This window comes from Lycorma delicatula, chromosome 8, assembly GCF_047948215.1.
Source record: "Lycorma delicatula isolate Av1 chromosome 8, ASM4794821v1, whole genome shotgun sequence".
NCBI lineage: Eukaryota > Metazoa > Arthropoda > Insecta > Hemiptera > Fulgoridae > Lycorma > Lycorma delicatula.
Window position 1 is genome coordinate 3,797,100 of NC_134462.1, and position 13,694 is coordinate 3,810,793.

Consider the following 13,694-nt stretch of genomic DNA (forward strand, 5'->3'; position numbering starts at 1 on the left):
TAAGTTATATATATATAGTTTTTAATATCTAAAAAACCTAAACATATAAGAGATAATTATTTCTTAAAAAGCTAAATTTACGACTAATTACTTAATATAATAAATAATGGTCATCTTGTACTGGATTCATATTAGCCTTCTCTTCTATCTGATTTAATACCATACAACTCTAACTTCCTTTTAATATGAGTTAATTCTTTTTGCAGCCCTTGCACCTAAAATTTACGAACAAAAAGATTATTTCTATAACATGAATAAATGATAAAAAAATATGAACTAGAAAGAATGAAATTAAACATATAATTATAAATGTAATTCCTAATCTGAAAATGATGAAAACAAGAACAAAATAATAAAAATTACGTTTCTGCCAAGTTATATACAATGTTAAATGATGCTAGCAAACACTTGGCACATCGAATGATGGGATAGCAACTCTATCTACAAGTTTATGAATATTTCATTTTTTTGTCATGCTTATCTTTTTTATTTCTCATAATTAAAGATATCTGTCAATTTCCATGGTAAAATAGTAACACCTCTGCCTTTATCCCAAAAGTTCTTGAATACAAATTCTTTTTGGGGTTGTCATTTTTCATTTGTAACAAAATTCATTTCATATAAAAAAAGAAGAATAAATAAACAGTAAACTTAGGGCTTAAACTACATTTTACTTTATTTAACTGATAAGATTTTGATATATTGTAGTTTCTTTATTATTTTTAATGATAAGAGTTGTTAGTCTCCAACTTAGACATTAGACAGTTAGTTCCAGACTAGAAAGCTTGGAACTGAAGTTACAAAATCTGTTTTATATAAGGTCTGTTTAGAAAATAACCAAACTTTATCTTTTTAATCTTTCTTATTAATTTTACATTATTGGTTCTTGTCCCCTTCAAAGTACTCTACTACCTTATTCACAAACTTTTCCAAGCAGTGTTTCCACTTCGCGAAGCAGTTCTGGATAGCTTCATTTGAAATGGCATTTAAGGTCCGTAATGAATTTGCTTTAATGTCATCAATAGTCTCCGAACTACATCCTTTCATCACAGATTTTAGTTTTGGAAACAGAAAAAACTACAAGGAGCCAGGTCTGGCAAGTAGGGAAGCGCTGAGGGAGGACAGTCATATGATTTTTGGCACAAAACTGACGAATTGAAAAAGTGGAGTGTGCGGATGCATTGTCATGGTGAAGGAACCATGAGTTGTCTCACCACAACTCTGGTCTCTTTTTAATGTAACTGTTGTAAAATGCCTTGATAGTATGCACGGTTCACTGTTTCACTTTGAAGCAAGAATTCAGAATGTACAATTCAATTAAAATTGAAAAAACAAAAATCACTTTGACACTGGATCGAGACTGATGTATTTTCTTGGGGCGTGGAGATCCTTTGCTAATCTATTGTAATGATTAAACCGTCTCAATATTGTAGCCATAAACCTAGTTTTTGTCTCTCATTACGATCCTTTGCATGAATGTTTCATCGTCATTGGTTTGTTCAAGAAGTTGTCGATAAACATCCACTCGATATTCTTTCTACTGTATGGTCATCAAATCAGGAAAAATTTTGCTTTAACACAATGAATATTCAATTTTTCAATAAAAATGTCATGGCATGAACCAATTGAGATGCTAACCTCTTCTGCAAGTTTTCTGACAGACAATTGACAATTTGTATGCACCAGATTGTAGATTTTCTGAACGTGGGTGTCATCAATTGTGTAAAAGGCCTTCCTGGTCGAGGAATTAAACTATTGCAAAATTGACAAATGATCAAGAGCTATTACTAATTGCAAAATTAAATGTAATTGATATCAATCGCTTTTTTATTCACAAAATTTGTTTTCAACCAAAACTTGTTTTTATATGATGCTACACATTCCAATTTCTTCCTTTAAAAACTCATACAAAATTTTGTTAAAAAAAATTCCCTTTTACATCCTTGAAAATGACAAAAATTGAAATTTTGCGATAAAAAAACCTACATTATTAATGAAGATGGCAATATAATAATGTAATCTTTTTACATGTCAGCACTTTTATTGAACATTTTTCTATGCTACACTTGTAAATGATCAAAATAGCAGAATTATATCCAATAATTTTACGTGAATTAAACAAATACAGAAAATCCTGCAAAAAAGTTGACTTAGATAACAAAATGTTAATGGTGGCGAAAGACTTTGAGTGATGTCTTATATGGTAAACCCTCTCATAACTAGAAATCTCCACTTATATTCAATACTTGAACCAAGTATTCTTGGTTCAATTTTATTTCGTTGGAATTTGTAGCAGACTCAACTTTTGGACCAAAATGTTAGCACATATGTAGTTATGTTGTTCTACGAAGTGTAGCATAATATTAGGTATGATTCAAAAGTAAGGGCTGATGAGTTATAAATACCAAATGGTAACATTGATTGGTTTGGGGTGCAAGAGAGTAGCCGTAAGTAGTGGTCAGTTGGGCATGTAACCACCACACTGCTGTCAGTTCATTGTTGTTTGCCTTAGTGAGACAGTGATAATAACAAATCTCATCAGCTGTAGAGTTTGATCAGTGATTTGATTTCTAAATGCAAAAGGACATAATGCTGCTGAAATTCACTATCAGTTGTGTAACAAAATCCGGAATGAATGTAAAAGGCCCATTCTCGGATAACAAAACACTAAAAAAAAGAAAAAAAACACTAACATAAAACTTAAAACTAAAATATTAAGAATAGATAAAACTTAAAACTAAAAAAATATATAGTAAAGAAAATTAAAACTAAATTAAAAAAGGGAAATAAAACTTAAAACTATTATGTTAAAAAACTTACAACTAGTTTCACTAAAATCTTACAACTAATATCACAGACGAATTTGTAAAAAAAAAAAAAATATATATATATCAAATTTGACAAACTCTGATAGGGAGTGTAAAAGGCTCCCTACTCGGATAACAAAAACAATACATAGAACTAAAGGAATTCAATTTTTTGTGTTAACCCTATACTACGAAAAAACAGAAACATACGGTTTAAAACCTCTTTATCATTACACAAGACACCACGGATGTTTCTGGGTAGTTTAAATTTACGACGCAATGCCGCATAACATATGCAGTCCACGAGTATGAGGCGCACAGTCATGAGGCAGTTGCATCGTGCGCATAGGGGTGCTTGTCCTCTTGTCATCAGGTACTCGTGTGTCCTATCCGCAACCGATAGGGGACGAGATTTTCTACATGAGGAGTCCCGTGGCAACACAGAATCTTTAATCTGCCGGAGTTTATTATCAACGGTAGCCATCCAGTCACCTTGGCACTTTGCTCTTAGTGATTGTTTTACATAATTAATAAAATCTGAAGTAGCAACTCGGGTGGTGAAAGGAGGCTGATTACATGCTTCTTTGGCAGCGGAGTATGCATGTTCATTACCTAGAATTCTACGTGGCTAGGGACCCAGCAAAAACTTACTTCTGTGTTGCGATTATTCAACTCAGTTATTGCGTTGTAAATTTCAGTGATGATAGGATGTTTGGTATAAAAGTTTTTTAAGGCTTGCAGAGCACTACACGAGTCACTGCAAATAAGAATTTTTCTATATTTAGGGTTAATGATGTTTAGAGCCTTATTTATAGCGTATAGTTCAGTGGTAAACACACTCGTAATACTGGGTAGACCAAACATATAGATTCTTTCATTGACAACAAATGCACATCCAATGGTATTGTTTTGTTTCGATCCATCAGTGTATACCACCATGTCTGGTTTCATCTTGGAGAGAACACACTGAAACATTTGCTGGAAGACAATAGGTAGTGTTGATTGTTTATTGTATGTCGTAAGGTCAAAAGTAAAATTTATAAGGTTTATTCTCCACAGAGGATATGAGAAAGGATACGTAGGAAAGAATGACGGTATGTCAGCATTTATATGCTGCAGCAGACGTTGGGTACAGACACCTACAGGTGCAGTAAATCGTGGATGGTCCTCATACTTTCCTAGATTAGGATTTTTGAAGACTGGGTATGAGCTGGGTGATTTGGCTGTCCTCGGAGACGAGCAAAATAAGATAATAAAAGCTGGTCTCGTCTATCCCAAAGTGATGGTTCACCACAGTCTACAAGTAAGCTTGCAACAGGACTTGATCTAAACGCGCCTGTGGCAAGCCAAAGGAAAGCATGATGAACACCATCCAGCATTTTAAGCACGGTTTGACGAGCTGAAGAGTAGGCGACACAACCGTAATATAAACGGGAGCGAACAAAGGAATAGTAAAAACGTATCATACATGACCTATCGTCTCCCCTGTTGGTGTTAGTAAGGATTCGCATCTTATCTAGAAGTTTGGAACATTTTGTTTTTAATTCTTTTATGTGTTTGAACCAAGTAAGACGCCTATCAAAAAATAAGCCTAAAAACTTGACGTAAGTAGAGATAGTAATAATCTCTCCGTTCAAAAAAACTTGCGAAACAGAAGGGTTTCATAGCTGAGAAAAGACTACACATTTTGTTTTTTCGGATGAAAATGTGAAACCAGTAATCCTGGACCAAGCTTCAAGGTGAGATATAGTGTTCTGCAGTAGTCTCTCTGCTGTGGGTGTTGAACGGCTTGCAATGTAAAAAGCAAAATCGTCAGAAAATAGAGAACACGAGACAGGAGCCTGCACACATTTGGTAATACCGTTTATGGCTACAGAAAATAAGGTGACACTTAATACACTACTTTGAGGCACTCCATTCTCCAAGATGACACTACCTGAGAGCGAATCGTCCACACGAACACGAGCCGTTCGGTGATTTAAGAATCCCCGGATAAAAGCAAGCATATTGCTCTTGATTCCCCATTCTTTGAGGGTGTTAAGAATACCACGTCGCCAGGCTGTGTCATACGCCTTTTTTATATCAAAGAAGATAGCAATGAAGTGCTGACGATTACACAAAACGCTTGTTAATGAAATAGGGCAGTAGCTTGAGGGGTTGGTTTGGTCTTTACCAGGTTTTAGTACTGGTATAATAAATGCTTCTGACTAGCTGGGTGGGAAGACTTGTTCGAAGAATAAACCGTTGAAAATATTCAAAAGTTGTTGTAGTGCCAAATTAGGAAGGTGTGAAAGCATGGAAAGGCGAATATTGTCCGGTCCAGGGGAAGTGTCATGTGAGTTTTTAAGTGCATGTAACAATTCTTTAAATTCGAATGGGGTGTTTAATTCACCAACCGAATCACCAATGTTTAACGATAATATTTCTATCTGTATCTTGTACCTTTGAAAATCATTATTATAAAATGAGGTGAGAGACACCGAGCAGAAAGATTTTGCTAGAGTATTTGCCACAGCCGAAGGTGATGAAAGGAGTTCTCCTTCATCAATAATACCGAAAATAGATTTTTTCGGTGATCTGAAAATTGCACGGATTTTTTCCACACAGTAGACGTGGGAGTAGTGCGTGAGATAGTGCTCACGTATTTTGTCCATGAACTCCTCTTAGCGTTCAAGAATACCCGACGGCATACCGCTCTAGCCCTGCGGTATAAATTTAGATGTTCAGCTGTAGGCCCATGATTAAATTTGCATAGTGCCTGCCGTCAATTCCTAATAGCATATTTGCAATCATCGTTCCACCATGGAACGAAAGGACGTCTAGGGTTACCTGATGTTTGTGGGATATATCTGTTGGTGTTCTCAAGTATCATGGACGTAAAAGAGGAATATTGGTCAAGGATGTTTGCACCATCGTCATACTGTGATTGGAAGGCTTTATGGTATGCATTCCAATCCGCCTTATCAATAATCTATCTTCGTGGTCTTCTTTTAATCTCGCAGTCTACACCGAAACCAATAATAATTGGTCTGTGATCACTGCCGTGAAAGTCATCACAAGCAGACCAATTAAGATGGGGGAGTAAATTCGGTGAGCATATGGAGAGATCGATGTTAGATACAGTACCAGATAATAAGGACATGAATGTGTATGATCCATTATTCAGTAGACAAAGGTCCAAGTTTTGTCTCACTCTGTTTATCATATTTCCTCGAGTGGAGCAGAAGGAAATATGGTGGGCATTGAAGTCTCCTACTATTAACGATGGAGATGGTATTTGTGTGAGGAGATTTGAGACATCTAACGCACTGAACTCAGTGTTCGGTGAGAGATACAGATTGCAGATATGCAATTTGAAGGGGATAGAGACCTTTACTGCAATAGCAGGAATGAGAATGGTTAGTTGAATCCGTGTAGCCGACACCCCATTCTTCATGAAAATAGCCACTCCACCACTATCCCTACTGTCCACTAGGCAGTCGTATCTCTCACAGAAGTATTCTCCGAGTGTAATTGGGTCATGTTGTAGAAGGTGAGTTTCTTGGAAACACATGATTGGTGGATCATGTGCATGCGCCAGTACTCTAATAACTTCAATGCGGGACCGAATACCTCTAACATTCCACTGAATAATGCTAAAAAATAAATGAATAATGTTAAAAAAAAAAAATAAATAAAAAAAAAATTAAATTTTGGAAATTATATAAAAATTAGCTGTACGTGATTCGGTTTTTTTTTTTGTATTTTTTATTTTAAAGAACTCCGATGCCCTAGGGTCGGGTGGTTCTTCAGCCATATCCTCCAGTATATGAGGTGATGGTGGAGGAGATTTATTTGAATGGGATGCTGCAGTTGACATCCCAGAGGGGGTGGTTATGTGGGTTCCCTTTACGGGGAGCTTATTAGGTGGCTTACTGCCAGCTGCGATAGTCGCTACTCGTGCTGGTATGACTTTGGGAACAGGGACTTTCGTATATATCACACTGTTAGATTCACTAACTGCGACAAAGGACTTTTTATTAATTTTTGTCAGCTCTGAGATCGTGGCTGTAAGTGAATCTACTTGATCAGAAAGCATCTGAACAAGTTTTTTAAGCTCATTGCAGGATCCGCACTGCTGATTATTAAAATTTGTAGGAGTTTGTTTCGATGTAGTGGTGGCAAAAGATACATCTGGTTTAACCAAGTTCCGTGAAATATTTAACCTTTTTGTATTCTCTTTGTGCGGCCGGGAAAGATAGTTTTTGCTCTGTACAGATTTTGAGAATTGCCTTTTCTTCTTTAAAGGTTGGGTAATCTCAGGAGAGGGCTGTATCTGGACCACTGCAGTTAAGCACATTTTTCACTTTCTTCGCAGTTAGTGTCATTGTGACCTTCTTTAGCACATCGAGCACAGATCTCAGTTTTCGTGCAAGATGTTGTAGTGTGACCAAAACCTAGGCATCTGAAACATCGCCGTGGGTTGGGTATGAGTGGTTGTACCCGAACCGAGAGGTAACCCACTTTAATCTTCTCTGGTGGGACAGGGAGATTGAATGTTAGTATAAGAGGCGATGTCAGTTCTTCCGTTTCATTATACGTTTCACTTCAACAACATCTTGATGGCAAAGCTCATCAACTATTTCAGTGATATCTATATCTAAGAGGTCTCATCAAAAAATTACACCCCGGCTCGTATTTAACATTTTGTGGCTTTCTGCACTTATATTTATACCACCCATATTACGAAGATGTAAGATAGATCGACTCTGTTCATCGTTGAATGTTTCGATCAGAATTGATCAGTCACATAATTTCTTGATATTCTTCAGGTCCCACGAGTACCGGTGAAAAATGGACCACTCCAGCAGAGCGCACGCGTACTGGAGCTAGAGCTAAGTATAACTGGGTTTGCCCTGGTGCCCAGAGGACATCGAGACTCACTATGTGGAGCCATTCACCCATCGGCACGATTTGTTCCCACCTTGGGTTAGGGTTGCGTTTCGTAAGTTGTTGCAACACCACCAAGTGTAAATGTAAGAAATATCAGTGTAGGATGTTGTTGTGTAATTGTGTAAGTGTGTATGTTGTAATTTATGTAGTGTTCTTGGTGTAGTATATGTGTATAATGTAAAGTGTTCTGCAGCTTACTGTATAGTGGGAAGAAAAGCTGCAGAGGCTAGGCCTGTGGGGACGCCAACCCCCAAAGTCTTTAAGAATAAGACTCCCCATCGGGTAGTGTGAAACATAAGGGCCTACCACAATGTATGAAGGAAAAGTGAGACAATGGTGTTGTAAGTTTAAGGAAGGCTGTTCAAATGTTGATGATGAACAGAGAAGTAGTAGGCCTAGATTCCGGACTGACGATTTCATTGAACGTGTGAATGCAAAAGTGAGAGAAAATCATTGCTTTATGATTAGCTATCTTTCTCTGGAATTTCCAGAAGTTTCAAAGGCAACATTGTTGAGAATTGTAATCGACACTATAGGCTGTCGTAAACTGTGGGCATAATGAGAACCAAAAATACTGACAAGTGCTCATACAGATCTGCGAATGACATCTGCACATACTTTTCTCGATTGCATTAACCATGAGGGAGACATGTTTTTCCAATATTGTCATTGGTAATGAAACATGGATTTAGTACATCAACACTGAGATGAAACAAGAATCCATGCAATGGCATCATTCCGATTCACCTAAACTGAAAATAAGTCTTGTCTCAAAGGAAAATCATGGCTCTGGGATCAAAATGGTGTGCTTTTGACTCTTTTCATGGAACCTGGAACATTTATCACATTAGAAATCTATTGTGAAACACTTTCTAAACTGTGTCATGCTATTCAAAACAGATGATGGGGAATGCTGAGATTAGGAATTGTTGTTCAAGATAACACATGTCCATCCAGCTGCATGCATGACAGAAACAATTCGAATGGCAGATTTTTTATCATCCTTTTACAGTCCTGATATCATGCCTAATGACTACCATCTCTTCCTACACCTCAAAAACTAGGTTGCGTTTCAACAGTTTGAGGATAGTGAAGAGTTGAAAATATCTATGCAAAAGTAGCTACAATCCCAGATGGTGGAATTTTATGCAGTGGTTTGAAGAAGCTTGTTTGATGATATAAAAAGTGTTTGGAATGAAATTTTGTTACCAATTGGCACTTACTTTTGAACTGCACCTCATAGAATGAATTAGAACCTGACAACAAATGATGGTTAGCAGAAAAAACTGATGAAATAAACTAAATCACTGTGTTGCCCTCACATCTATACAAGTATCGAAGAAAAAGAAAAACTATCTGCTAAGTTTTACATTACTAAATAAGTAATTTAATGAGATCAGTATATAATTTATTACACTTTAATTACCAATGCTTTAATTACAGAATGGTTTAAATAGATCAGGTCTTTTTTCAATAAAGTTTCATCCACAGAGATATAAAAAAACCTCACTCCTTCCAACTAACTGAACTATTTTAATGTCGTAAAAAAATAACTGTACAGTTTGTAATCTATGTTGTATACTTGCAAGAAAATGTTGTTAATTTCAAATCTAATTTCAATGAAACACCATGATTACATTATTCCTATAATATACAGCAGCTAGAATGCATAAAGTAAAATACCTTTTCTTTCTGAGCTAATTGTACATTAAGAGGTGCTTTTTCTTTATATCCTTTATGGTTCATCATATTAAGAAATTTATTTAACTCTTTATTTATTTTTACTTCCTTTTTTAATAATAACTGAATCTGGTCTTCACTAAGCTTACTTTCACCCTGATAAAGAAAAAAAGAACAGTTCTATTAAAAAATTGTAGAGAACATCTCAATATTTTTTCTAATTTAATGATACAATTTTACAAAAACTGACAACACAGTTGTAGGACTTTCCCGTCATTTGGTTTTTTTCTGATGCACGAGTTACATACTTAACTTAATTAAAAATATTTATCATTTTATTTAAATATATTTTTTGTTTATTTAATTCAATGATTCGAACTAAAGTACGTGTGCACATCATACTTCATTCATGCGGGTGTGGTGGTACTAGCGGCCACTAAAATACTTTTTTACAGTTTAAATATTATTCATTTATTCAATTCTACTGCTGACCTGTAATGACACAACATAGCAGATGACTGCAATATTTGTACATCAGTGCTACACTAGCGCTCCTTGTGGTGAGAGCGGGTACTATTGACGCAGAATACCCACTTAGCTGCTAGTTTAGTTAGATCACTTTTTGGAGTTGGGGTGTCATTTTGTAAAAATTATTTTTTAATTGTTAAGAAATATGCCTAAGAAAAATAAAACCTTAATTAGGCAAACAAAAATCTCGATATACTGAGGGTGACCTTGTTGCAGTACAGCCTCACCCCTTTGACCTTCTAAGTTGAAAATTGAATGGCATCAATGTCCCACATGTAGAAGTAATCTGACCAAGTTTAGTTAAAATTGGTTTAGCAGTTCTGGAGATGAGTGCAAGAACGAACACAGACGTAAATATGAGCATCTGGAAAATTTCTATCTAATTTTTTGGGTTCTTAAAAAACATGTGTCAAAATGTAGAGATCCGGTGAAAACTGCATATTTCCAAATTGGACCAATTACAATACTTTCCCTTTTAAAGCTATAGAACTAGATGAGAAAGTAAAAATGTATTTCTGATGAAATGAACCTACACAATATATTTATTAAATTAGTACCATGTACATTATGTAATAAACATATATATAATGCATACAAACATTATATCTATACAAAAACAAGAGAATTAGTTACACACACATAATATACAATAAATAACTGTTAGGTTATTTAACTTTTAGTTAACTTTTCTATAAATAGTGGTAATTTCTTCTTTCGATGAACTATGTTACTGATTGTTATCAGCTAATAATAATAAGTAAAAAATGCAGGGCAGCAAGATCCATCATTGTGTAAGTTAAATAATCATTGAAACTGGTCTATCCGATTCCACTGTTAATAATATGTACTTTATCTTTATATCACACCCTATAAGTTTCCAGGATGGTGCTTTTTGAGTAATTTCATAAGTGGAGCAATCATCGTCAGGTTGTAAGATTTACCTAGCAAGGACTCAGAATACATAAAAGAAAGGCAAGATTCATAGTTAGGATATACAAGCTTACCAGACAATTTTTACATTATTTTCTATAAACCAAAAAAAAAAAAAAAAATAGAATAAATTAAGAATGAAATCAAAATTTTTTTATTGCAATATTTTATGATAGAAAAAAAATTTTTTTAAGAATTCAAATTTCTTCACAATAAAGAAAACATAATCAACTTGTTAAAATTTTAAAGAAAGAGAGCTCTATAACTGTTACACAATTCAGTAAAATAGCCTCAATTTTCTAATAAAAAGGAAATAATTAGCGAGTAATGAAATTATGACATTTAATTTTTTTTATACATTTTCAGTAATCAATCATCAAGTCCCCAGGATGATCAATAGAACTAACAGTTTTAGGGGAGAAGGAAAAAACGTTCTTTACGTTTTTTGAAAATATCTTAAAAATAGGATTTTTATTTAAAAAAAATCAGAATAGCTTTTGAAATTTATAAAATTTAATTTAATTTAGGTTTCAGGTTGATGTAAAACGAATAACTGACAGCTATGATGCTCTGAAATAGCAATACTATTGAAAAACTTATTCTAATGACTCAATTAAAAACAAATTCTCTATGTAAAATAAAGTGTCATATGAAAATTAAAATTTTAAGTTTCTTAAAAAAAGTTTGGTTACTTTTTCTTATATAAAAAGTAGGCAGCTCATTAATAAGGAAATTTGTATAATTTTGATCAAAATCAGGCAGGCATAAATAATAATTACATGAACAAAAATACTTTAATTATAATAAAGTACAGTAATTAATCTTTATTCCAGATTTTTTGACAAAATATTTACAACAATAAAAAATGAAAAATATTTTAAAAACCAGTTTTTTGAAAGTAATTTTATATTATAAATACCTTTTGAATTAATAACGTTAATTAAACTGGTTTAAGATAATTTTATTTCTGTTTTCCTTGGGTTCAAATATCAATGAAATTTGCAAAAAAAAAAGAGGGAGATATTCCACATTTCTTCTAAATAGTATTTGCCTCTAATATGAAAATTAGTTGAAAAAAAGTAATTAAAATTTGGGACAGATATTTGACCGTATGAATATAGTATATGTGTATATCACAGCCTTGGCCTGATTAGTGACTACATTGGACAAGTCTAAACTAACCTATGATGAATCTGAGGACAAACAAAAATAGCAAAAAATCAAAGCTGCTAAATCATTTTTTGAAGCTTGGATTCTATGCTCCTTAATGCGTTTGGCAGTTGCACTCAGCAGTCAGACTTAATTATGTATTGTGTCCCTAGGGAGTAATGTCCCGTCTAATTTAGCAGAACTTGGATGCATATGCTATTTATTATTTGACAGATAATTACTGGTTTATTAATAATAAGCCTATTAATAATAGCCACATATTGCAATTACTGTTGTAACAGGCACAATATGTTACCTGTTACCAATGAGACATCAATATAATGTTCTTCTAGTTTTGTAATGAAATTTTATGGTTAGTCGGCATTAACAACACAATAAAGGTTCTTGGTTTCTATGAACCACCCCTTTTAGGGTCTGTGAATTGATATTCTCTTTAACATTGATTTTGCATTAAAACTACAGGAAAGAAGTGAGAGAAGAAAATTCTTATAAATAGAACCAATCTATATTATCAATATATACCTAATTTAAATAAATTCAGATGTACAGGGTCATCGAAAAAGGTTGCAGCAATAAATAAAAAAAAAAGATATCTCCCTACGTAATAAAGTATTAATTGGAACTGCAAAATAATTGGGATATCAAATTTTTTTAGATGTAACCAGCCATGAACTTGAACTGATGTGCACAACGGTAGAACACTTTAGCGCCACTATCAGTCAGTGCAATGGCGACATTTCAGCAGAAAGTACAGTGAGTTTAGTGGTTAGTGAAATATAAATCAGTTATAGCTGTTCAATGAACGTTCTGGCATGTTTATGGCAATGATTCCCCTCATGCAAAAACTGCATTAGGGAGCAGTTTAAGGAATCTGGCAATGTGGAAGTGAAAAAGTCCCAGACGGTACAAAACAAATGATGAAGCAGTTGAGTGTACATGCCAAAGTTGTGTAAGAAGCCCTAAAAAATCAATTTTTAGGCGAAGTTAGGAATTCCAAAGACAACTATTCAAAATGTTTTACACAAGTGTTTACACCTTCATGTTTACAAAATTATGCTTAAACATCAAGTTAAACTATTGTTTTAAAAATGCTGAATTTGCAATTAAAATACTTAATAACATTGATGTTGATGAAACATTTTTGTAAAAAATCTTTTTGAGTTGGTGAATTTAAAAAAAAATAATGGATTGATTATACAATATTTTTTTTTAAATACTGGTTTGATTATACAATTTTTTAAAAAAGTACTGGTCTGATTATACAATTTTTTTTTAAATTGCTGCAAACTTTTTCGATGACCCTGAATTCTGACAATCTTAAACGGGTAAGATAATCTTAAAAAAATGCTGATAATCTTCAAATCGGCATCCAATTATCAATCTAAAAAAAAGTAATAATTTTCCTGATAATATAAAAATAATGGTAAATCCTTACTGAATGATTATTGTTAATGAAATTTTATAAACTTAAAGAATATTTTGATATATTCAGTTCAAGAACCAACACTACGTAGTGCAATGCTATAAAAATGATATAATATTATGTGTGTAAATATTACATTATAAATTGTTTAACAAATATGTTTAATAAGTTTGAACAAAATTAAAATTGATTTACCACAAATCTATTTTGGATAATTTCTCAAA

The 13,694-nt window shown here is 33.7% G+C and overlaps 1 protein-coding gene across 2 annotated transcripts in view; it reads right to left on the reverse strand.

Annotated features, from left to right (window-relative positions):
- The window catches only part of LOC142328985 (valine--tRNA ligase-like), a 72,662-nt gene continuing 58,968 nt past the window's right edge, over positions 1 to 13,694 (reverse strand). For both annotated transcript variants that reach the window (XM_075373212.1, XM_075373210.1), the window contains 2 exons: positions 9,423 to 9,575; positions 1 to 215 (listed from right to left, as the gene is read on the reverse strand). In XM_075373212.1, coding sequence (XP_075229327.1) covers positions 132 to 215; positions 9,423 to 9,575 — 237 coding nt within the window. In that variant the 3' untranslated portion in view covers positions 1 to 131. The remainder of the gene's footprint in view (positions 216 to 9,422; positions 9,576 to 13,694) is intronic.